Genomic DNA, 25,199 nt, shown 5'->3' with positions numbered 1-25,199 from the left:
CGCCAAAGTATCAGGAGAGGCACCAACCAATTCCCCATTAGCCACCCCAAGACCTCCGTTTTAATGGGCCAGAGAGCCTCCGAGAGGCCGTCAAATCACTCCAGGAAAGAAGCCGCAGAGCACTCTCAGGCAGCCGCAGAAAAACCACTAATTAGACGCAGCCTCTGATGGCATCAGGAGGACTGAGCCGAGCTCTCTTTTCAGGGGCATTGGGGCGGGGAGGGGGCTCAGGCTTGGCCGTCTGCTGCTTACACCCTTGCCAACAGGGCAGGACTTAGGGACACAAGTCCAGCCCACCTGCCCTTAGTGGGGTTGGCTGGCCACATTTCCAAGGAATCCTCCGCAAGCTGACTTGGGAATAGGCTTCGTTTGGTTTTGTGGAAATTACATCTGACGATGCTCCTCGGATGATTGCGCTCTAGGTGAACTGAGGGCCAATATGGCATGTCATTGATGCACCTGTGCCTTTAATAGGTGGGGAGTGACATAAATTGCCCAGGATAGGGAGCCTGATCCAGGCCAGGACACTAATGCATGGCGGGGAGGGGGCTTTAACCTTTTGCCTCTCACTACACTTCTCATCCGGACCACCACAGATTTGTGGTGGGTCTACACCAGCCTCACTTGTTTCACCGTTATATAAGAGTATAAAACCGGGCCGGAATGGAGGAGAAGGAGGGGTCTGTCTAGGCAGGCAAAGCAGACTTTCTATACCAGAGCAGACCAACTCCTTGCATTTGATTTCAATTCCTCTCTCCTTGACAAAGATGCAGCTTCATTAAGCCCGATTAGCAGCACAACATGGTGTCAGAAGTGCTGAACGAAGGAGGAAGGCTTTCAGCAGAAGATGTGCACCCACCTCCGAGAGACGGGGCTTGCCATGGAGCCAGCCAGTGTGTGCAGTCAAAGGTGGAGGAGAGCTCCCAAGGATCACTGGCTTGGGGGAGAGCAGGGGTAGACCACAGACCCCACCTAGCCTGAAGGTTGCTGCAAAAATAAATAAATAAATCTGGCACGTTTAGGCAAAGTTTTGCCTCCTATTGATGGCTTCTTCAATCTATACACCTGATTGTGCTATGCAGGAGAAGGAGGGAAAGTGGCAGAATTAGAATTGTTATTTTGCTCCTTGTGGGTGTTTATTACATTTTACGCCACCTTTTCTTCCAAGGGTCTCAAAGCGGCATACATTGTTCTCTCCCCCCAACCCCATTTCATCCTCACAACAGCCCTGTGAGGTAGGTTAGGCTGAGAGGCGGTGGTGCCTCTGGCCCAAGGTCACCCAGTGAGCTTCATGGCTGAGCAGGGATTCAAAGCCTGGTCTCCCAGTTCATAGCCAAATACTCAAACCACTACACTATACTGCCAACTAAGTTCCGCTCAAGAGTAGACCCATGGAAGTTGAGGGGCCCAGGGGCATCTGGTTGGCCACTGTGACGACAAGAGGCTGGGCTTGATCCAGCATGCTCTTCTCATGTTCCTATATAACGGTTTCTGCAGTTTAAAAACGTGCCCCAATGATTGAGCCCTGTGTTCCTCGATCAGCCCAGGGTGGGGAGGAGGACAAGGTGCCAAATTACAAAACATAATCCCCGGTTCTGCTGACACGTAGATTGTGCAGATTTAAGGAAGTGCCTGGTTTCTGTTCCACTTCCAGTAACTTCATATTTTCTCCAGGTTAACAGGAAACCTTGCTATAGATACCAGGCATGGCGCCAGCACAGCAGGCATCCGTAAGCAGCTGCCTGGGTGCCAACAGGGCTCCCTGCCGCTGCCTTGCCCTGAGCCACCCCAGTAATTGGCATAATGGTTAGAAGTAGTACTGGTTGTGGTATTTATTAAATTTGTTCGTTGTTTTGTCTTGTCCAGGACAATCCAAAGCAGCTTGCATCCAATCTGTCCAGGGCATTGTCTTGTGTGAGGAGCCCCTTGGCTCTATTACAGTGGTACCTCGGGTTACATACGCTTCAGGTTACATACGCTTCAGGTTACAGACTCCGCTAACCCAGAAATAGTACCTCGGGTTAAGAACTTTGCTTCAGGATGAGAACAGAAATCATGCTCCAGTGGTGTGGCAGCAGCAGGAGGCCCCATTAGCTAAAGTGGTGCTTCATGTTAAGAACAGTTTCAGGTTAAGTACAGACCTCAAGAACGAATTAAGTACTTAACCCGAGGTACCACTGTACTTTAATTGGTTGCAGAACCTGGTCAAATAAATGAACCCAACAGGTGCAGCTGCAAACATATACATGTGGAGAGACCTGCTGAATCTTTGCTTGCTGCTAAATCGGAGCCGTAAGAACAGCAGCGTTTGCTGGAAAGGGTCATGATCCGGTCACCCTGTGGCCAGGCCTCGTTAATGCCACCTTTCGGCGAGGCTTAATTGCCAATCAAAGGCTCTTTGCCATGCCTCGAGGCCACGTGCAACAAGGTGGACTAGGAAGCCTATAAATAAGTAACTATGATCTGTATGTGATTTGATATTTTATTTATTTCGGTAGTTGAGGAAGGAAAAACAGTAATTCTGGATTGAGGTAGTTCCTGCATGATCGTTTGTAATTAGGAGGGAGGAAGCCGACAGGAACTCAAGAAGAATGTGAAATGAGATGGATTTTATTGTCTTGCGTTGGGTATTTTTTTTTATCTCCTGCTTGTTTTACGGGTAGGCTCTAATTATTTTAATTTGGTTACTGTCGACGTTTACGCCGTGTTATGCTTGTTTTTGGAAACTTGTGTTTAAAATGTTAGAGAATGCTTTGCAAACAAACAGTTTACAAGTCCTGTAACTAGATCAGGGGCCTGTCAAATCCAACATCCTGTTCTCAGAGTAAGCAAATGCCCCTGGGGATCTAGAAATCCAGATAGAGTGCCTCTGGACCTGGAGGATCTACAAGAACCTATTAGCTTTCACCTTCCGTATGAATTTGTCCAATCCTCTTTTAAAGCCATCCAAGTGGCAGGGAGTTCCGTACTTAACTAGCTTCGCTGGGGAAAAGGTTTTAAGAAACAGAAGACTGCTAAGCTGGAAAGTAAGATGCAAACATTATTCCTCCTTCTCCTCCTCTCTCATACGTTCCCAGACTCACTCATTTCCTTATATTATTCTAGCATTTGTTCAGTTTTTGACACCAATTGAAAATGTATCTTTTCCGCCCGGCTTTTTAGTATAAGTGATGCTTGGACTATAAGAAATTTGATATACTAGTATGATGTCTGGATTGTGTTTTTTTTATTTTAGATTGGTTTTAATATTTTATTGTTGGCTTTTTTGGTACACTTTATTGCTGTAACCTGCCCTGAGAGGGGATAGAAGTTTTAAAAATAAACCGTTAAGTGAACAACAAGCTTGCACATGAGAAATTGGGGGGGGGGAGGAGGTTATACATACATAACCCTCTTTAAAGAGAAGTCATCCACCTCCCTTCTCTTTCTTTTGTCACTACAGTGAGAACATTGAAGTGCCTTCCGGTTAAAAGACAAATTTTGCAAGAAACCTTAGTTTTCCCCATCTGTGAAAAAGGCAAAGCCATCAGCCACACTAGCCCATTTACGATGCTATAACTGCGTTATAAACACGTAACACCAGGTGGTGCTATAGAACATAAAACTTTGTCTATGTGATTTTACATATAGCTTTTTTTCTTTTGTTATAACGATTTAATTTTTGACTTATTTATAGCGTCCCGTCCCCATCCCCTGTGTGTAGATCTAGCCAAAGCTCACCGAGTGGCCTTGGGCCAATCCCTGCGTCTCAGCTTAACCTACCTCTCCGGGTTGTTGTGGGGATTAAATGAGGAGGCCAGAACCATGTGTGCCACACTTTGAGCTCCTTGGAGAAAAAGTTAGGAGATGGATGCAATCAAGAAATAACTCATGGGAGTTTTTCAGCCACATACCTGTAGAGAGTGCAGAGTAGAGGGGACTCCACCATCATTTGCAATACAGTGCTTAATTCGTTCTGGAGGTCCGTTCTTAACCTGAAACTGTTCTTAACCTGAAGCACCACTTTAGCTAATAGGGCCTCCTGCTGCTGCGCCGCCGCTGCACAATTTCTGTTCTCATCCTGAAGCAAAGTTCTTAACCTGAGGTACTATTTCTGGGTTAGCGGAGTCTGTAACCTGAAGCGTATGCAACCTGAAGCGTATGTAACCTGAGGTACCACTGTATAACAAAGTGTGTTGGGGGTCACAGGAGACACAACCCACAAAGGTTGCACAGCTGCCAAATGCCTCAGACTGGAACAGCCTGATGGACTCTGTTGAGAGTGCCACAAACCCAGACTGCAGTGCAATGCAGGTTCTTACACTGGAGTAAACCTCCCTGGGAGGAGAGGCTTAAGATGCCTACCAAATTGGTGGCTTATTGAACAAGGAGTAGTAAAAGCCACTTAAGGTTGCATTTAAATGATTAGCAGGAACTGTGGCAGTGACTTTTCTCTGGATTCCTTACTGAGGGTGGAGGGTAAGAGGGGGCCAGGAATTGCCCCCCCCCCCGAACCTTCCCTCCTATGCCCCTCTGTTCAAAGTGCCACAGCACCTCAAATGCCACCCATGGCCTGCAACCATGCAACCCGTCACCTAATGCACATGTTGTAGCCGATGGTTAAACCCTTATTTATTAATGCATAATTAATTTGCCACAAATGAATTATTCAGCGTAACCCTTCGTCCTTTTTCTTTTCATTTCCACCCATCTCGTGGCATTTTGTGGGAGTGAAAATGCCAGTGATGCCAGGCCAGATGGGGGCAAACCTCCCATCTGCTCAGAAAGGTACAAAGTCAGAGTCAGTCTCTCTCTCTCTCTCTCTCTCTCTCTCTCTCTCACACACACACACACACACACACACACACACCATGCCAATACAGTGGTACCTCGGGTTACATACGCTTCAGGTTACAGACTCCGCTAACCCAGAAATAGTACCTCGGGTTAAGAACTTTGCTTCAGGATGAGAACAGAAATCGTGCTCCGGCGGCACAGCGGCAGCAGGAGGCCCCATTAGCTAAAGTGGTGCTTCAGGTTAAGAACAGTTTCAGGTTAAGAACGGACCTCTGGAACGAATTAAGTTCTTAACCCGAGGTACCACTGTAGTAGCCTCGAAGAAGAGTCTCCTACGAATGCACCCTTTAGATTGATTCCAGGGCTCAGGTCATTGGGGAGGGGGGAAGGCAACCCCTTAATTCAACTGGCATGACTGCAGGTGCCAAATCATACCTGTTCCGCGTCATTTAGTGTGGCAGCACCTGCACTTTGGAACTCCCTGCTTATTGATGTCAAGAAGGTGCTTTCACTGTATCCATTTCCTTGCCTGCTAAAAGCATTCTCACTTAGACAAGCCTACCAAGTCAACGTGACTTTCAATCTGTTTTAGATTTTCATTGCTGTATTATTTTCCCCCTTGATTTTCTTGTCTGGCCTTTTTGTAAACCGCTTTGGGCTTTTCATTTAGAACCAAGCAGTGTCTAGAATTTATTCAATAAACAAATACATAAATTCACAACTGCTACAGGAGGAAGTCTGCTGGAACCATCAAGGGGGCACCAAATTTCCCACGTCCTTTACCCCCCACCCCACCCCGCCTGTGAGGGAGGGCAGCGTATTGATTTTGCTGCTATTTGGATGTCTCATATCACTAGGCATTGTTTCTGACTTTATTAACCTGAGATGTTTATTTGTCCTGTCAATATTAGGGTGACTTTTAGTTTAAACTGTGTTGTTTCTGATCTTGAAATGTTGTTCTGTTTTATTCTGCACGTTGCTGTGAGTCGCTTTGAGCATGGTTCCGAGGAAAAATAAAAATAAAAAATCACGAGGAGGAAGAGGAGAAACTTCCACACCCTGAACCCACCCCACTCCTCTCCAAATCTTGTCTCTACCTGTTGCCTTCTAGAAACAGAGGCTGAGGGAGCCATCTCAAAAGAGACCATGCTGAATCCCAACCCCAAACCATAGCTGTCAACTTACAGATTTGAAAATAAGGCACCAGCAGCCTCAAAAATAAGGGATCAGCAGCCAAAATAAGGAATTTTCCGGGCACAGGTATGTTCAACTTCTGAGCCCCTCTGAGCCAAAGGCAGAAAGCCCAGCCAGCAGCCAAACGAAGCCTCATCAATAAGGGACAGCAGCAGGACATGGCGCTGGGATAAGGGACTGTCCCGCCAAATAAGGGACACTTGACAGCTATGCCCCAAACGGTATAGCTGCAGCTGATGCTGTTGATCCTGTAATGCTTCTGAATACCAGGTGCTGGAAACCGGGTGGTGGGTGGCAGAGGGCTCTTGCGCTCAGGTGCTGCTTGTGGGCCCCCCTTTGGGGGACCTGGCTGGCCACTGTGAAGTAAGTCATGATGCTGGACTAGATTGTGTTAGTTTCTGTTTGCCACAGAGCAGTGCTTTGGAGTCACAAGACTCTGTTTACATTCCAGAGACAGTCCAGGCTGTTGGAAGTCTCACGGGAGAGGAGACGGATGTGACGTTACTGGTTTCCTGTTCCTTTGTTTCAGTTGCTCTCTGCTTTCATAGAGAGAGGATGTCTTTTTCTTTGCCATCTGCGTAGAAGATACTAAAACTCTTTAGCCATGTAGCTCATACTGTCTCATCCTTCCGCTTGCTGCTGGAAACTCTGCTTAATGGAAATGTGCCTGAGGCCTCATCAAAGGCTCAGGTCGTTAATTATTTGTCGGGAGGGCGATTCCAGAGGAAGATGAGCTTTATCAGCTTGGCCGAGCAGAGATCCCGACATTTTTTACCATTGGCCTCATCCAGCAGGGTTCTCCATATGGACGTCTACTGTGATAGCCAAGCCTCCATGGCCAGGGGCAGTCTAGCTGTGCATTCCAGATGTTGAGGAACACAGCTCTCATGTCCTAGGCCTGCCATCTGGCTGGCCCCTGTGAGAGACTTAAGTGGGCTAGCAAATCTCTCCACGTGGATGTCTATTGTGATAGCAGAGCCTCCTCTGGGCCCGCCCTCAAATGTCCTGCAATGTCCCAGGGCATTGTGGGGAATGGCAGCTCATTGCCAGCTGCCCAGCACAAAGGCCCAAAGTGACCAAGACAAGACGAGGGCATTTGGGGGGCACGGCTAGGACACGGCATCTCCCCAAGTTTGCCCAGTTGCCATACCAAAGTCTATGATGCCTGCATTGCAGGGGGTGAGAATAATGCCCTTTGGCGTCCCTCTTAAGTTTGACAATTCTATGCCTACCAGCACAATCCTGACCCCTCACTAGTCTGAGGTGGCCACAGAAGCAAAGGGGAGGGGTCCAAGCGCTAACAGGGGACCCCCCCCAAACAACACACAAAATTGTCTCCAAGTCCCTCCCTGCCCCCTTTGCTTGGGAAACAGTGATTTGCCTTGGGCTTGGGGGGGGGCAAATCTTAAGGCACTCCAGCTGTTTTGGTTCAGAGCCGAGGTGCTGGGGGGGGGCGCAAAGTTGCTGTCAGCAGAGGAGGTTCTTTCCTGAAAAGGTCACGTCTCCCCCTCCCCTTTAATCCGCTTAGCCAGAGGGGAGCCGAGAGCCAGGCCATGTTTACCGGCCTGCTTAAGGCTGCCTGGAGCTTATCGCTCCTGCCATCCATGCGCCAATCAATACTTTTCATAATTCATTTCCCACCCCCCACCCCCACCCCGCTCTCCTGCTTAACTCTGAAAGGGGAGCAGAGCTCCTTCCCCTCCCCAAAGAGTCTGTCTCTCTTCCACACAATCAGAAGCCTTGGAGGGATGCTGCCAGCCAGTGTGGGCAAAGCTGAATGGACTCATGGTCGGACTTAGTTTAAGGCAGGAGCCTCTGTTCCTAAGAGTGTTCCCTGCCGGACAAGAACAGAGGAGATCTGTGCTGCTCCACCTGCTTCCCCACACTGGGCAGCCACAAGCCACAAAATCATAGACTTGTGCAGGTAGAAGGGACACAAATCCAGGAATCACTGACAAAAGGGAGCCCCCTCCACTCCTGCTGTTTCCCCCAGCAACTGGTGTTCAGAGGTAGAGTGCCTCTGCAGGGGGAAGTTCCACCTCCTCTATCCCGGCTCCTCGTGGCTCTTAATAGACTTTCTCCTCTTGTAATTTGCCTTTGGGAAAGAAGAGCCCAGTTTCCCCCCCAAAAGCAAGCTTGACCATTGGAACACGTCAAGTGATGACAGTGCCCTTAAGCATGGGCAGAGTGCCTTTTGCTTGCCACGGAAAGGAAATGCAACCTGCCTCCCCCACTTGGTATTTATACAGCGGTATAGAATATTTATTTTCAGCAGCCCCAAAGCAGTGAAAAGGGGGGCCCTTGAGAAAGGCGGCTGTGTGTGTGTGTGTGTGTGTGTCTGTGTGTGAGGGGCCCCTTAACCCTGCGTGTGAGCTTGTGGGGCAGAGGGAAATGTTGCTATATGGGGCAAGAGGCAGATTTGTGCAGCGTGTTAACACCTTGCCAGAAATTCCAGGCCCCTGCGAAGGCAGTGTTGACATGAGCCATATGGAATGATAAACAGAAGCTGTCACCCCAGAGGAGACGCACGAGGGAGGGGGGCGGATAGGAATCAATACTGGGTTTTTTATTTTATTTTTTCTCTCTTTTCTTCCCCTGTCTGATTTGACAAGAAATGAAGGGGGAGATCATATTGATATTCATCCAATCAACTGTGCCCCCCTCCCTCCCCTCCCCAGGACTGTTCTACATAGAAGATGCCAGGCCCCCCCCCCCACCCTACCTCCGCCACCACCCGCCTCTCCAAAAGGCAGCTGCATGGCAATTCCTGCCCAGCATTGCTGTGGATTGGATTTCGGAGAATTTGCATCCACTCTGCGCATGCAAAGGCGGCAGTTTGCAACTGATTCTAAATAGGTTAGGTGACATGGAGGTACAGAGGTGGTAGGGCAGCTTCACCTGTTGGATATCCACCTGCTGCTGAAGCACTGGGAGGCGGCCTGGTCAAAGGAAAGAAGAAGGAAGTGGAGCTTAGTGGGACCTGGAGGGGAAATGAGCCAAGCACACAGAAGAGAGAGTGGGGAGTCTCAAAGAAAGAGAAAAAGGGAGGAGGAAAGAGAGAGACCTTCCTCAGGTCAACCTCGCAGGAGTAGGGCTGGGTGATATATCGATATATCATCCAAAACCAGTTTGAAATCTATATCATGATAACAGTTTCATACTTTTTGACCTCGCAATACATTGTGAATCATACACCATGTGTGTGTTGTGCAAAAATCACAATGTGGGAAAAACCGTGAAGCCAGCCAATACATAGCTCCATCCTTATTTCAGACTTTGTGATATGTTGGTATATCACAATGTGTAACTGGTGATATATCACGGTGTTGGAAACCAGGTATTGCCCAGCCCTACCCATGGGGCATTTTGAGAACGGAAGAGATGGACAGGCAGGAAGTGTCAAATTTATTATAATAATTATTACATCTTTGAGTCCAGTTCTTGATACAAATATACACACGTTTTGGGAAGGCCTGCGATCGGAGGAAGAGGCCCCAGCACCCCCCAGAAGGCGTGTCCAAGGAGAAGGAGGGGCTCCGGACGAAACCTCAGTGGACCGCCTCTCTTCATATCTCAAGCCCACCCCATGAAAACACACAGAATCCCACATGAGCTGGGGGGAGGTCACTGGAAGGCCACGGCTGAGGGCTTGGGGGGTGTCCACGGAGGAGATGGTTCTGCAAAGACAAAGACATGGGTTGGAGGCAAATTGGCAGACCAATCCGTCTATCCATTTCACCCGTGTTCGTTCATGAGATGGTGCCAACCACTTTCAGCTTTCATTTGTGCACAAATTTGCATTTCGTCTTGGCACAGGCACTTCGAAAGATATTGCTTTTTGGTGCATTTTGTTTTACAGTGGTACCTTGGTTCTCAAACACATTGGTACTCAAACAACTTGGAACCCAAATACTGCAAACCCAGAAGTAAGTGCTCCAGTTTGCGAACTTTTTATGGAAGCTGAATAATGCTCCGTTTTGAGTGCCACACTTCTGTTTTGAGTGTTACACTGAGGTCTGTCTGTTTTTGCTATTTATTTTGTGCTTCTGTTTTTGCAGGGTTTTGTTCCTTTTTTTGTTTTTGTGACTGTGTGGAACCCAGTTCAGCTACTGACTGATTGATTGTGTGGCTGCAGTACATTGTTTATTTTATGGATCAATGGTCTCGTTAGATAGTAAAATTCATGTTAAATTGCTGATTTAGGGGTTGTTTTTAAAAGTCTGGAACGGATTAATCCATTTTGCATTACTTTCTATGGGAAAGCGTGCCTTGGTTTTGGAAAGCTTTGGTTTTGGAACAGACTTCTGGAATGGATTAAGTTCGAGAACCAAGGTACCACTGTACTTATTTAAAGAGTTTTGTGTGTGTGTGTTTTTGCAAACATCAAGCATGCCATTGCCCCTGCCTCGCTTCTACGTTGCCCCACTCCCAGGAAGGGAGAGACTGCCTTTGCTATTGGAGCAATGCCCAACTCCTTCCAGGACCTTTTGGCCCCCGGTTCTCATCAGCCCCAACTAGGATGGCCGATGCTGAAGGATCGTGCAAGGCGTATTGTCCAGAAATAGCTGGAAAGGGGGGTGCACGGTCCATATTCCTGGGCTCCACTTCCAAAGGTGGGCCATGCAGAGGATGCTCTCCATGCAATAGCCACAGCTCAGAGCAAGGAAGAGCCAGGACAAAGCACTGCGGGGCCCTTTTCCTCCTTAGCAGCCCCTCCCCTGCCCCTTTCACCCCCAGGACCAGAATGGGAAGCCAGGAACCCTCAGCCATCCTCACCTGACACACCAGCCCCACAGGCTGCCCCCTCTGGCATCGGCCTCATAGGTGGACGTCAAAGACCCCGTCCTCCACCGCTTGCGTGTCCTCTTCCTGGATTTCTGAAAGGAGACCCGAAGGAGGATGGGGGTTGAATTGAAAGGCACTTTCTCTGGGTTCCTTGAATTACACCCCCCAGCAATGAATGAAATTCATTATTTCGGTCACAGACCAGTTCCAGCCCACATACAATATCAAGGAAGTCATAAAACACGATAGGGATACATTTGAATTTGCCTTCGAATTAATATCACAAGATAGGCTTTGGGGAAAACTAAGCGCCTCAAACATAGACAGACGTCTACTGTGTCTCATCCATGGTTTATACGAAAACACTCGGGTCCGGGTTAGGTGTGACCGACAGGGCCATTTATCCAAGGAAATCTAAACCTATCATTAAACAATTGTTAAACAAGGCTGCGTCCTTGTGCCTACTTTATTCAACTTCTATATTAACTCCTTAGTAGAAACACGGAGAAAGAAAATGCCCAATCCCCTAAATTGGCTGGTATACCCCTCCCAGTGTAGGCCTAGGAAAACTTCTAAGATCTCTCACTGTTTACAGTCATACCTCGGGTTGAAGTAGCTTTGGGATGAATATTTTCGGGTTGCGTTCTGTGGCGACCCGGAAGTAATGGAGCGCGTTACTTCCGGGTTTCACCGCTCGCGCACGTGCAGATGCTCAAAATGACGTCACGCACATGCGCGGAAGTGGCAAAACACGACCCGCACATGCGCAGACGCCAGTCGCGTGTTACGTTCGCTTCAGGATGCGAATGGGGCTCCGGTACAGATCCCATTTGCATCCAGAGCTACTACTGTATTGTCATGCCAGACAATTAAAAATTAACTATAGCAAATCCAAAGTTATGGTGTTCTCTAAAAAAAGAATGAGACACAAATGGAGAATTGACAATCGAATACCTATTGAACAGGTATCATCTTTTAAATACCTGATTATAACCTTCCAGTAAAAGGGCTCGTGGCATTATCAGGTTAAAAATACTATTGGAAATGCCCAAAGATCTACCAAAGCTATTATAAGGTTTTTCTATGGAAAAGGGGGCCAATATATTCCGGCAGCCTCCCAGGTCTTTGCTGCAAAAATATTAACTGCCCAGCAATGTATACCCCAGATACAGACCCACTTGACCGCTTTAGTTTTCAGAACTGGCTCTATGACAGGTGCCACGTAATACGCATTCCGCAGTTGCAAGGCTTTTAATGTGGCAGCAGCACCCACACACTGGAACTCCCTGCTGTCGTGGTTTGGCTGGATGCCGAGGAGCGCTGGGAGGTTGCAGCTGGGGAACCACTAGGGGAAGAAGGCTCAGAGCCCGGGGAGTGGTGGTGGGACCATGATGAGTGGTCAGAGGGGGAAGGCTGGGGGGTGGAGGGGTCAGAAGCTGAAGAAGCAACAGGGTTTGGTGAGCAGGAAGAGAAGACTAGAAGCAGACGTAGGAGAGGATGGCCGGGAGACGAGGCCGGCTGCTGAAGAATCTAGGGAGTCTCCCCCTCCTGCTGTGACCAGCTCCCCTCCCCACAGAACCTGCAGAGGTATGAAGAGGGCAGAGCAATGAGAGACAAGACAAAGGAGTCTGAGGCTGCTGGGGGAGGAGATGGGGGAGGAGACTTAGAGAAGCGGCAGGAAGGCAGGGACCTTCATTCCTCACAACGGCCTCATTGGGGCAAGAGTTACTGGGAAGTGTCGCTGTGATCACTAGGCCTGCACCGCTTTGGTTTCTTTGACTAAAGAGTTAACTTCACTGGCATCTTGTGAGCTATTGCTGACTTTCTCCCGTCTCCAGCCTTGACACCTGCCTATTGATATCCCCATACTCTTTTGGGCGCCAGCTAGAAACACTTTTCTTTAGACAAGCCCATCCAGATATTTAGAAAAAGGATGCAAGTTTTAATCTGTTTTTAGTCTACTGTTGCTTTAACTTTCCAAAAGTCTCAAATTTTTATTTTTTTCCTTTAGATAACTTAAGCAATTTTATTTTATGTAAACTGATTCAATGACTTAAAAAAATATATATCAAGGGATATATATTCATCGGCCATGAATTCAGCACCTGCAGGAAGGGAAAGCCACCTTCCTCTTTCCCTTCTCCCCCTGGATCAACGCAGAGCAGCCACTGCCAAACTAATCTCAAACTCCTGGGTTGCAAAGCAGGCAGAGGACGCCAGGGGGAGATGCTCCTCCACAATCCAGCCACTGCAAGGTGCTACAGGGAGAAGCAGCTGATGTTTTGCAGGGTGGAAGGCGGTGATGGCGAGAGGAACAATGACATGCGGAGAGGGGATTCACACTCAGATATTGCAAAGGGGCTTTTCAACCCAACTCATGAGGTTGACATATTTCCTTTATTTTATTTCTCTCAATTCACATGCTGCTCGATGGTAGTGAAACCCCGGAAGTGGTTTACAAAAATGTTTGCACTGTGGTTCCTCCCTGCCACTGTCACTCCACCCGAAAAGTGCTGCATTTTGCCACATCACACTGCTTCTATTTTCTACAGAAGTAGAAAATAGCAGCCCAGAGAAATGAAATCTCTCCCGCACTGCACCCCAACCCACAGGAACGTAGGAAGCAGCTGTCTTGTACTGTAGTCAGGTCCACGTATCTCAGTACTGTCTACACTGACTGGCAGCTCCAGGGTCTCAGGTGAGAGCCTTTTCCCAGCCCTGACTGGAGATGCTGCCACTGGGATCTTCTGTGCACAAAGTGAGTGCTTTGCTACTGAGCCACAAAGTCCCCCGAAGCCAGCCCTGACCTACAAAAGAAAGTCTTCCTTCATTCAGCTTGTAGCTAAACTATGGAACTCATTGCCACAGGAGGCAGTGATTACCACCAACATAAGACACCTTTAAAAGAGGATTAGGCAAACTGATGGGAGGATAAGGCTCTCAGTGACTACCGGCCATGGTGGCTATGCTCTGTCTCCATGGTCGGAGGAAGCCATGCTTCTGAATACCAGTTGGAATAACAGAATCATAGAGCTGGAAGGGATCCCAAGGGTCATCCAGTCCAACCTTCTGCAACAGAGGTGTGATGGCCTGGGACTCGGAACCAGAGGAGACTCAGTCTGCACCAGATCTTTTGCCTCAGGCATCATCTGAACCAAGTCTGGGGCCTGATCCTGAAGAGGCCCAGTCTGCACAGGTTCCCCTGCAACAAACACCAGCTGGGCTGAGTCAGGGGCCTGAGTCTGCCCTGGCTCCAGATGCGGGGATTACCTCACTGCCTTCAGCTGGGCCATCACTTACAGCTGCTCCATTACCGGTTGGGTCAGGGGAGATTGAGGTGGCCTCTGGGTCTAGTAACCCACCGACGTCTCCCGAGCTGCAGAGACTAAGGTCTGAGAGAAGGAGAGACCTGAGTACTCGCAGGAGGAATGCGTACCTTTGGGCGGAACAGAGAGGTGAGTCGCCGGGGGATCAGGACCGGCCGCTACCCCAACAAAGATAAAAGGCTGTCGGACCCCGTCCCAGGTTGTGGGAGCAACATTGCTGTATGCTAGATCCTGCCTGAGATCCTGCACCTGTCCTTGCCTGGTTTCCTGCCTCGGCCCTGTCGGACTGACTCCCAGCGGAACCTGCGGATTCTGGACCAGACCCGGAACGCATTTCACAGGTTACCCCTGGGCCCAGCGCAAGAGGAATAAGTTGCTGGAAACCACAGGAGGGAGTAGGCCTCTTGTGCTGGAGTCCTGCTTATTGGTTTCCCGTTGGGGCACCTGGTTAGCATTTCTTGATAACAGGGTGCTGGACTCAGTGGGCCATTCGCTTGGTCCAGAAGGCTGCCCTTACGGTCTCATGATGATGGCCTCTTCCCAAAGTGAAAACACACAGAGTGAGCGAGGGGTGGATGTGACCCAGGCAGGAAGCCCGTCTGAGAGTTATTGTCAGCCAGAAGTGAACATGGCAGGAAGCCAGGCTGGGCTGAACCGTTATCGGAGAGGGAAGTGGGTTTCCGGTCCAGGGCGAGGCTCAGCGGGTGGGGAAGGAAGGAGGGGCAAGTAGGCTTGCGAGAAAAAGAACGAGGGATGCAAAGATAAAGAGAAAAATAAGAGGAGCTGGGGACAACAACAGATGCATGTTTCTGGGAGAGGAAGGAGGAAGGGCAAGCGGGTCCATCTAACGTGCTGACAATTGGAAACAAGCAGATTCAAGCTACAAACCCCTAAAAATTATTATTATTATTATTATTATTATTATTATTATTATTATTATTAATGCCCATTTGGCTGGGTTTCCCCAGCCACTCTGGGCAGCTCCCAGCAGAATATTAAGAACACGATAAAACATCAAACATTAAAAACTTCCCTAAACTTTCAAGTGTCTTCTAAAAGTCAGACAGTTGTTTATTTCCTTGTCATCAGATAGGAGGGCGTTCCACAGGGCGGGTGCCACTACCAAGAAGGCCCTCTGCCTGGTTCCCTGTAACCTCACTTCTCACAGTGAGGGAACCACCAGAAGGCCCTCGGAGGTGGACTTCAGTGTCCAGGCTGAACAATGGGGGTGGAGACGCTCCTTCAGGTATACTGTCTAGCGAATGACTGATCTGCATCTTAAGCTGCTGCCAGGCAGTGTGGAAACTAAACTGAGCTACGTGGACCAGGTGTCTGACTTGGTCTTCTGCAATATCCCAAGCCCTTCTAGCTCAAAACAGTTGGCAGCCCACACTGGCCGGCAGCATCTCTCCTCCTCCATCTCAGACAAGCGTCTTTCCCAGCCTGGCTTGGAGGTGACAGAGACTGAACCTGGCTTGGACCTTCTGAAAGCAAAGCAGTCCCTCTGCTGTCGAGCTAGAGCCTCTCTCTGTCTCTCCCCTGCGTCAGCCATGGCAGCCAAAGGAGCCTCCATGCTTCAAGAGAGTCTACCCCTGTGTGCTGGATGTTGGAGACAGGCCTCAGTTTTCTAAATGTATGAGCTTTCTCTGGACAAGACAGATCCTGCCCGATGCAATTTGCACCATGGCACAGCAAGAGGGTCTCCAAAAAGGAGGGTGGAAGGGTAATGTTCATTCATAGCCGCCGCCACCCCAACTGTGGAGGGGGGAGAGAGAGAAAGACTGTGCATAGGGGGCTCTCCCCTTAGGGACGCGGGTGGCGCTGTGGGTTAAACCACAGAGCTTAGGACTTGCCGATCGGAAGGTCGGCGGTTCGAATCCCCACGACGGGGTGAGCTCCCGTTGCTCGGTCCCTGCTCCTGCCAACCTAGCAGTTCGAAAGCACGTCAAAGTGCAAGTAGATAAATAGGCACTGCTCCGGTGGGAAGGTAAACGGCGTTTCCGTGCGCTGCTCTGGTTCACCAGAAGCGGCTTAGTCATGCTGGCCACATGACCCAGAAGCTGTATGCCGGCTACCTTGGCCAATAAAGCGAGATGAGCACTGCAACCCCAGAGTCGGTCACGACTGGACCTAATGGTCAGGGGTCCCTTTACCTTTACCTAGGGGGCTCTCCATACCTGTATGCCGCAGAGATGCTGCCCGCCCGGGCCGGGGCAAGGAGAAGCTGAAGGAGCGGGCAGGTAGAGAGGCAGGGCCGTCCAGGCTGACGCTTTTGGTGCGTTTGCGGCACTCGACGGAGAGAAGGTCCCGGCACTGCTTGTGGCAGCTCACCCCGCAGGCTGGAGGGCACACAAGGGAAGCCAGAGTGAGGGCACAGACCCCTCTTGCCGGGCAAGGATGGCAGCTGCCTCTGCTCCACAGACATCAATGGTCAGTGCTTGCAGCCCTGTCCAGATTACGGACATGCAAGGACTGGATTTCTGCAAAACAAGCTCTCCAGGTGGAGGCGAAGGGGAGTCGCCCATTCCCTTGGAGAAGGGGGCAGGGCCAAGGCAAAAAAGTGGGTGGGGCACCCCTTCCTCCATCCAGCAACACACACCTCTGGTTCTTCCGCTCATGCAAGCGCTACTTAACCTTCATTCATTCCTCTCTCCCTTTCACTCATTCATGCCCCATCCATCCAATTTCTCTGTCCCGCCTGGGGATGGTGACACACCTGGGGAGGCGAAGGGCTGCTTGTGCCCCCCCCAAAAGGCCACTGGTTGCTAGCCTGTCCTGCAAAAGTTCAGGTGACTAGAAAATATATTCTCAGGCAGGGAAGCTCTGGCTCCGATCCAGTGGAGAGCACTCTGTACATGCTCATTTTTTCCTACCTGCCATCGAAAACAAGCTCTGGTGCTAAGCCTTGACTGAAATTTGGCCCTGCTTCACAAAGGTCTAGGGAAACTCCCCGCCCCCCCAAGGATAGCCATGAATGTTAGCCGCCCCCCCCCAACACTTTTCACCCATCTCTGAATCTCTCCTGCTGCAACTTACCCCGACATTTTAGTCCTTGCTTGTAGAGTCCAAGGATCTGGAGAGGGAGGAGGGAGAAAAAAAATTCCTGTTCAGGTCACTTAAGGTTCAGGTGGCCCAAAAGAAACCACACACAGCCCTCCAATTCATTCCTCCTCTCGCCTTTCAATTCCTTAGAAGATAGATTAATCTGAGTGGCTGGCCCTAAAGAAAGGAAATTAGACCCAAAGTGGTTCCCAGGGACTTTGCTTATGGTGCAAATGGTATTGGTAAAGGAATGCCGCAAGTTTCGGACTACACTGGTCACTTGGGCAGCAGTACAAGAAGTCTGTGCAATTCAAAAGCTTGCTAACACGCACGCCTGGGGGGAAAGAGAGAGATGAAACCCCTGAAAGGTAGATGAAGGGCAGCAGAGCCTTTTGAACCCCAAGACGCTTCTTCTTCAGCCCTCAAACTAAAATATGCAGCCCGTATTACAAATCTGCATCAAGATGATGATAAAATCCTATCTCAGAACCTCAGATGCCTCAGAACAAGGCAATCACAGTAATAAAATGGCCGCAACCTTTACAACGGGGAAGACTTAAAAACTGCCATGGCATGATAAGCGAATCCTGTTTCGCTTTGAGAGAGCCAGTGGTGTAGTGGTTAAAGTGTCTGCCAAAGACCTGAGAGAGACAAGGGTTCAAATCCCCACCTGGCCATGAGGTTCACTGGGTGATTTTGAGCTTGGTCCATTCCTCTCAGCCTAACCTCCCTTGCAGGGGGTTGTTGCTTGGGAGTGGGGGGTTAAATGAGGAAGGGGAGAAGCACAGGCACCACCTTGAGCTCTGTGGAGAATTCTTTAGCTGCGATTCCTGCATTCCAGGGGGCTGGACTAGACAACCTTTGGGGGTCCCTTTCTCCTGCAGAATCCTATGATTAGCTCACCAGGCCTTTGCAGTGGCGGCATGCCACGGGGCGCAGGAACGTGGTCTCGTGGAAGCTGTGGATGAAACCCATCTTGCCGTTGAGATCTGTGCTGGACTTCATGAAGTAGGAGATCATCTCTTCCCGACTGATGCAGCCGTCCCTGTGGGAAGAGAAGAAAGTGCATTTGATTGGGGCCAAGGCTCATCTGCAGGACCCAAGCCCTACACCAAGAGGCGTCTCTGTGCTGGGGCGGGCGTGATGTTGCAGGAATCTATGTATAGGTTGGGGGGGGTTTCCCCTCCAGCAGATATGCACATGCAGCCCACTACCAAAATCAGCACAATCACTTTTGTGATTTGTCCCCATAAAACACTTCATCACAGTTTCTTCCTATCTGTTCAAAGGGCCCTTGCTGCAATATACCAAATGTAACAATTCACTGATAAATGTACTGGCTCACTGGGAAAACTTCAGAAATTCATATAGACATGTGAGCTCAGCTACTCAGCAGCTCCTCTGCCTGAGTGATAATTCCTGGCCTCCTGATACCTGATGAAGACAAAAGGGTGTGATTAACTTGGCTGGGAAACAGGGAAATGTAAATATCTCTTTTGTTACACTTGATGGGTGTTTGGTGGAGGGCAAGGAGGGCTGGAGGAGACTCTTGAGAGTCCCATGGACTGCAAGAAGATCAAACGTATCCATTTTGAAGGAAATCAGCCCTGAGTGCTCACTGGAAGGACAGATCGTGAAGCTGAGGCTCCAATACTTTGGCCACCTCATGAGAAGAGAAGACTCCCTGGAAAAGACCCTGAAGTTGGGAAAGATGGAGGGCACAAGGAGAAGGGGACGACAGAGGATGAGATGGTTGGATGGTGTTCTTGAAGCTACCAGCATGAGTTTGATCAAACTGCAGGAGGCAGTGGAGGACAGAAGTGCCTGGCGTGCTCTGGTCCATGGGGTCACGAAGAGTCGGACACGACTAAACAACAACAACAAGGAGAACCATGGGGCCAGGGGCCAGGATGCTCAGATTACTGTCACCAGACCTCCCCTTTCATGATGTAACCTCGATGTATTAGTGATGTAGATTGGGGGTGGAGGTGTAACTTGGGGATTAGCAGCTAATAAAAGTTTGGGGGCTTTTTTGTTCGGGGCTTGCATCTTGTTCCACCTTGTGGCAGGTGGGAATCCTGTTGCGACAGTCTTCAATAAAGACCAAGCCTACTGGCTGCTGTTTTGCTCTGGTATTCCTGGCTGGTGTCCTTGTTTTTTGTCCAAGGGAGCCCTCAGATTTCTCCGTTAACAGTGAGATGCTACAAGCCGGCCAGCTGGCCCACTTCCAACACACCTGATCCAGCAGACTCTTCTTACACAATTTATTTTATTTCATAAAACCTATAAACGCCTCGATTGGTTTTAAACACCTCAAAATCAAGGGGTGCTCCTGGATTCCAAATTATTCACAAGAATCTCAAATGACTCCTGTAGCCAAGATTGCCGAGTCTGGTTCACTAGCGATGGCTATTCCAGGACGGGGACATCCTGGCTTCACTTGCCAGAGAGAGAGAAGGTGTAGGGCAGAACAAAAGGTGGGAGGGCCCTAGGCACTTTGTAGTCTAGACCCCCACCCTCCCCCACATACAAATTAATGTTGAGGGGATGCAGCCTTCAACAGAATAGAGGAGATCTCCACACCCTTAGATTAGGGCTCATCAACATTTCTGTTTGACCCATCATTCCCCACCCCACCCCCGGGAAAACCTGTGCTTTAGTGCTAAATTGGAACAAAGGAGTTTTTCACAGATTGCTGTTTGTTCCGATTTAGCACTAAAGAGCATGTTTTTCATGGGGAAAAGTGGGCCAAAGGCAAAAATGCTTGGACCGTTGCTTGGAAAGCACCTTAGAAAGCAGGGTTAGAACTAGGAGGGAGGACCAGAGTTCAATTCCCCATTCCAGCCAGTGATTCACCGAGTGGCCCATAGAAGCCAGTCACATTCTTTCAGCCTCGCCTACCTCGTAGGGTTGTTGTGAGGACAAAAGGGAAGGGTGGGAGAGACCCACACACTTTGTTTCGAAAGGGAGGCCACTAAGGCAGCAAGCAGACAAATAAATGACCAAAGCGTTGCTCCGATTTAGCTCAGCTCTGCCACCGCCAGACCACCCTTAAACTACAGTGGTACCTCAGGTTAAGAACTTAATTCGTTCTGGAGGTCCGTTCTTAACCTGAAACTGTTCTTAACCTGAGGTACCACTTTAGCTAATGGGGCCTCTCGCTGCCGCCGCGTGATTTCTGTTCTCATCCTGAAGCAAAGTTCTTAACCTGAGGTACTATTTCTGGGTTAGCGGAGTCTGTAACCTGAAGCATCTGTAACCTGAAGCGTCTGTAACCCAAGGTACCACTGTATTGCTTGTCTTAGCACAGGGAGTGGGGGGCGGAGTTATTTTCCCTCCCCAACCCTGAGAGCAGCCACAGATCAGACCCACACCCCAGAAAGGGGGTGCCCCTCTCTGTTTGGAAAATAAGCCCCAGCTGCACAAGGGGGTGGGGTGGGTTCTCAGGTGGGGAGGTAGGGGAGGGCCATGTCTTTAGGTGTCCCTGAGGGCAAATATAGGGCAGCCTTTGAACACAATGTTTTGTGAAGAGGCAGCCACTATCCCTGCCACGCCTTGCCCCTCCCAGTTCCCACACACTGAGAGGCAGGGTGGAGGCAGCCCCGGAAACCACAGAGATTCAGAGAGTGAGTGAGGAAAGGTCCCCCACGTCACCCGCTCCTCTGCACACACACACAGAGAGAGAGAGTTTTGGGGTGGAGGTGGCTGTAGTGAAGCAGAGCAGGCAAGAGAGGCAGGTCACCAAATAAGGAGCGATGTTGGTGTTTGGGGCCTGTAAGGAGGACTCTGGGGCTGTCGTAGTTTTGAGTCGCTCAGTCCCAGAGGAAGCTCGCAGGGTGGGCTGAGAGCCAGGGTGCCCTGGTCCTCTCCCAAGGAAGGGAAGCAAACTCCAACTCTGCCAGAAGGAACATGCAATTCACCCCCCCATGTCTCTCTACACTCCCTGCCCCACAACACACACACACACACACACAAAAATTCAAGTGGTATCAAGATTCGTTTTGCAAAGTTGACTCTGATCACAAAGCAGAAAAGTGTGTGTGTGTGTGTGTGTGTGTGTGTGTGTGTGTGTGTGTGTGGAGAGAGAGAGAAAGAGAGAGAGGTGTAAGAACACACTTCAGGAAAAAACAGCTCAAGCTTTCAAACAGCCCTCCTGCTTCTTCAAAACAATTTTGCAAGGATGAACTTCTGTGTTCATCCACGGCAGCAAAAACAAGAAAGAGGTTTGTGCAAAAGGCAAACAGGTTTATTTTGACAACCAGAGCTGAAGCGGGTTCCCAGTTCCTTATTTGCACAAAAGTTCAAGGCGCAACTTGGGTCAGAAAACTTTTTTTTTTAAAAAAGAGAGAGCTAAAAGTTTATCTGCCCCTGAAACCTCAAAACCGGCTTCCTTCTATCCCTCTCTCTCTCTCCGTGACCGGGGGGTGGGGTGGGACAATCTCCTGCAAGATCTACAGTCATTTTCTCCAATCAAAACTGTCACGTTTGCACAACTTGGAGAAAGGCGTGACCCAAACGGCAAAACCAAACCAGGAGTTTGAGATGTGCGCACCATAAGCAGCTTGGAGCCACCCCAACGATACACTGCATGGGGTTGGACTAAATGACCCTTAGTGTCCCTTCCAGCTGTACGATTCTACGATACACCCACGCTCAAAAGCAGGTCTGGGTCAGGTGCCTTTTTACATAGGACACAAACCACAATAATTACGGCTACAAGCATATCTGATGGAGCAGACTGTGGTCCAACCGTCTGCCGCAGGCAACCTGTTAATCTTTAAAGGTGACACACAAGCCTCTTAACTTGGCTGCGTTCATCTCTCACTCTCCTCAAGACTTCAGAGTGGCTCCTTCTCAAACTCCACAGGCAGGAAAGTGGCAGGACAAGGAAATAAAACCACGACTTGAAATCACGGGAGAAACGGAAATGTGGGTGGACCATTGGAGGCCGGCATCCATTTTTGAAAACTATTGTTTCTCAAACTGAACTCAGGAACTCAAATGCCCAAGTTCTGAGTTTCAATGGTAATGCCATGGTTAAGCTTTTGTATTTTTGATGCAAGCCACTTTGGGTGCTTCTAAACGGAAACAAAAAGATGGGGTGAATAATAATTAGGACTAACGTGATTTATTAATTAGGAATGCAGGTGGCACTGTGGGTTAAACCACAGAGCCTAGGACTTGAGGATCAGAAGGTCACGGCTCGAATCCCCGCGACGGGGTGAGCTCCCGTTGCTCGGTCCCTGCTCCTGCCAACCTAGCAGTTCGAAAGCACGTCAAAGTGCAAATAGATAAATAGGTACCGCTCCAGCGGGAAGGTAAACGGTGTTTCCATGCTCTGCTCTGGTTCACCAGAAGCGGCTTAGTCATGCTGGCCACATGACCCAGAAGCTGTACGCCGGCTCCCTCGGCCAAGAAAGCGAGATGAGCGCCGCAACCCCAGTCGGCCATGACTGGACCTAATGGTCAGGGGTCCCTTTACCTTTACCTAACCTAGTAATTAATATATAAGAAACAAACAAACAGGGCAGGTAAGGATGACATTTGGGGCGGGATGGAAGTTGTTCGAGACTCAGGCTGGTTTGAACCTGCCTGAGGGGCAACTCACTGATTTTCATCCAGGTCTCCAAATTTGCACAGGTACGGGAAGTTATTCCGGATGATCTTGAACTCTTCCTGGGAAATGTGCCCGTCTCCATCCACATCAAAGTTCCTGAAGACGGACTGAAAGGGAGATGGGGGTAAGTTGGAAGCAAGACATCACTGAAGTGTACCCAATATAATCACCCACACTGCCCCCTGAAAATCCCTGGCTATGTTTCTGCCCCTCACCTTTGGATGACAAGGGAGTCTAAGGAGTGCTAAAGGAGGAGAAGGAGTTTGCAGAGAAGCCACATGTATTATTTGCGTCTGTCTTCACAATGGAAGATAAGAGGGCAAATCCCTGTGCCCAAACTTGAATTGAATTTTATTATTTCGGTCACAGACCAGTTCTAGCCCACATACAATAGCATGGAAGTCATTCCTATGTATCATAGGGATACATTTGAATTTGCAATTAGGTATAAACAGGGACAATACAGATACAGCAACAGTTAAAAAATATATAAATTAAAACTTAGTCACTAACATATAACCTAAAATTATCATTTAAAACCTTATGATAGCACAACTTGTTCCCTAAGTTTTATGTCCAAAATGATTTTCACAGGAAGGGAATGTGAAGAACCGAGGCAAATAACAATGGCATGAGACAAAGTCCAAGGCCTTGGGGACAAGATAAATAAAAATCACTGGTTCTGGGTAGCATCCCCACATGAGTCCTCAAAGAACTCAAATGTGAAATTGCTCAACTTTTAACAAAAAAAGTCACTTGTCCCTACGATGAGCCTCCAGACCTGAGGAGCCTCTAATGTATTATCTGGGACTCAGCAAACAAAACGTTTTAAGTATGCTATAAAGTGCATTATACAAATGTGACACTAGATGGCGATGGTGAGCTATGGCAAATTCAATATCTTTTTTTCAAACTGTTTTTTTAAAAAAGCATTTTCACAATGCTTTTTTTATATGTGTCTAGATTCCTCCTGGATTTAACCATCACCAGGATCTTCCTCTGCACACCCTTCCCTCCCTCTGCTACTCCCCACCCACCCCAAGTCCTACCTCAACCATCTTCTCAATGTGCTTCCGCACAATCGCCTGGTCCGGTTTGGGTTTGGGCACTGATGCCCACTCCTCAATGACCACGGGCTGGGGTGGGGGGGTGGAGGACGTGGGGCTGGAAGGCTGCGGGAGAAGGAGAAAGTGAAACTATTCATTCATTCAAAATATGTCTCTGCTGCCTTTTATTCCCCCAAAATAGCTTACATACTTAAAAAACAAAACAAAAAAACAACCACCCTACAATATCCCATTCTCCAGAAATTTAGCCGTTTTAAAAATAGCAGGTTCACAATCCAGAAACACACTTGTACAGAAGGAGTTTAGAAACAGGAGAGAAATGCCATTTGGAAAAAACAGCAGCAAGGAGATAAACCACGAAAACTCAGGAATGCAGCTCAGCACAAAAAGCAGAACAAAATAAAAAGAGCCCCATGGCTGGATCAGGTCGGTGCCCGTCTAAGCCCAACATCCTGTTCTCATAGTGGCCAACCAGATGACTCTTCTGGGAAACCCACAAGCAGGATCTGAGCACAAGGTCCCTCTGCCCTACTGGGGTTCAGAAGCACTGCTGCCTCCCAATGTGGCAGCAAAAGAATAGCCATCAAGGCTAGTAGCTGCAGATAGCCTCCTCGTCATCCACAAATCTGCCCAATCCTCCTTTAAAGCCATCCAAGTCGGTGGTCATCACTGCTTCCTGTGGCAGTGAGTTCCGCAGTTTAACTGTGTGCTCTGTGAAGAAGTCCTTTCTTTTCTCTCTCTCCCAAACCTTCTAATATTCAGCTTCATTGGAAGCCCACGAGTTCTAGTATTACGCGACGTGGAGAAGTAACTTCTCTCTATCCACTTTCTCCCTGCCGTGCATGATTTTATAAACTTCTATCGTGCCCACCTCTTACCTGCCTTTTCACTAAACTAAAATCTGCAGGGGCCACATGTGCTGCATTAAGAGGCGGCTGGCGCTGGGGTGGAGTGCAGAAGGGACGCAACTCCCCCCATGTTTGCCTTCATTATATTTCGTCCAAGGAGTTCAGAGAGAGAGACCTGTTTTTATCCTCATTACACACCTGGAAGAAGGTGAGATGGAGACATGGAGGATGCTCATCCAACCACCCTCAGCCCACTTCAAGGAGCAGCCCTTGAACCCGGGTTCCCCACACCCTTCAGCAACCGCGCCACCCAACTCCTTGGGTCCTAGCGCTCTGGCCAAGCGACACCCCCCTTTGGGCAGCCCCCTGACCACCCCTTCTAGGCAGCACCCCTAGGGCTGCCCCACCACCAAGAGGGCAGTTAGGGGGAGGGAGGGACAGAGCAATCTGTTTCTGGCCTGTGACAATTTCTCACATGCTCCCCTTGTTTTCCGTTTCTGCAGCATTCCATGGTTTTTAGGGCACAAACTTTTGTACTAACGTC

General features: G+C 49.2%; 1 protein-coding gene across 1 annotated transcript in view; it reads right to left on the bottom strand.

The window, feature by feature from the left end:
- Positions 1-9,358: 9,358 nt before the first annotated feature.
- Positions 9,359-25,199, bottom strand: part of RASGRP2 (RAS guanyl releasing protein 2) — a 41,086-nt gene continuing 25,245 nt past the window's right edge. Inside the window, exons 11-17 of the mRNA XM_083592016.1 lie at positions 23,790-23,912; positions 22,732-22,847; positions 18,027-18,168; positions 17,118-17,154; positions 16,259-16,420; positions 10,747-10,847; positions 9,359-9,647 (exon numbers count right to left, since the gene is read on the bottom strand). Of these exons, the coding sequence (XP_083448142.1) occupies positions 10,789-10,847; positions 16,259-16,420; positions 17,118-17,154; positions 18,027-18,168; positions 22,732-22,847; positions 23,790-23,912 (639 nt within the window). The 3' untranslated portion in view covers positions 9,359-9,647; positions 10,747-10,788. The remainder of the gene's footprint in view (positions 9,648-10,746; positions 10,848-16,258; positions 16,421-17,117; positions 17,155-18,026; positions 18,169-22,731; positions 22,848-23,789; positions 23,913-25,199) is intronic.

Source organism: Podarcis filfolensis (assembly GCF_964270895.1).
Source record: "Podarcis filfolensis genome assembly, chromosome: 16".
NCBI classification, from domain to species: Eukaryota; Metazoa; Chordata; class Lepidosauria; order Squamata; family Lacertidae; genus Podarcis; species Podarcis filfolensis.
The sequence above is the reverse complement of the archived record's forward strand: the minus strand, read 5'-3'. Positions and strand labels throughout refer to the sequence as shown.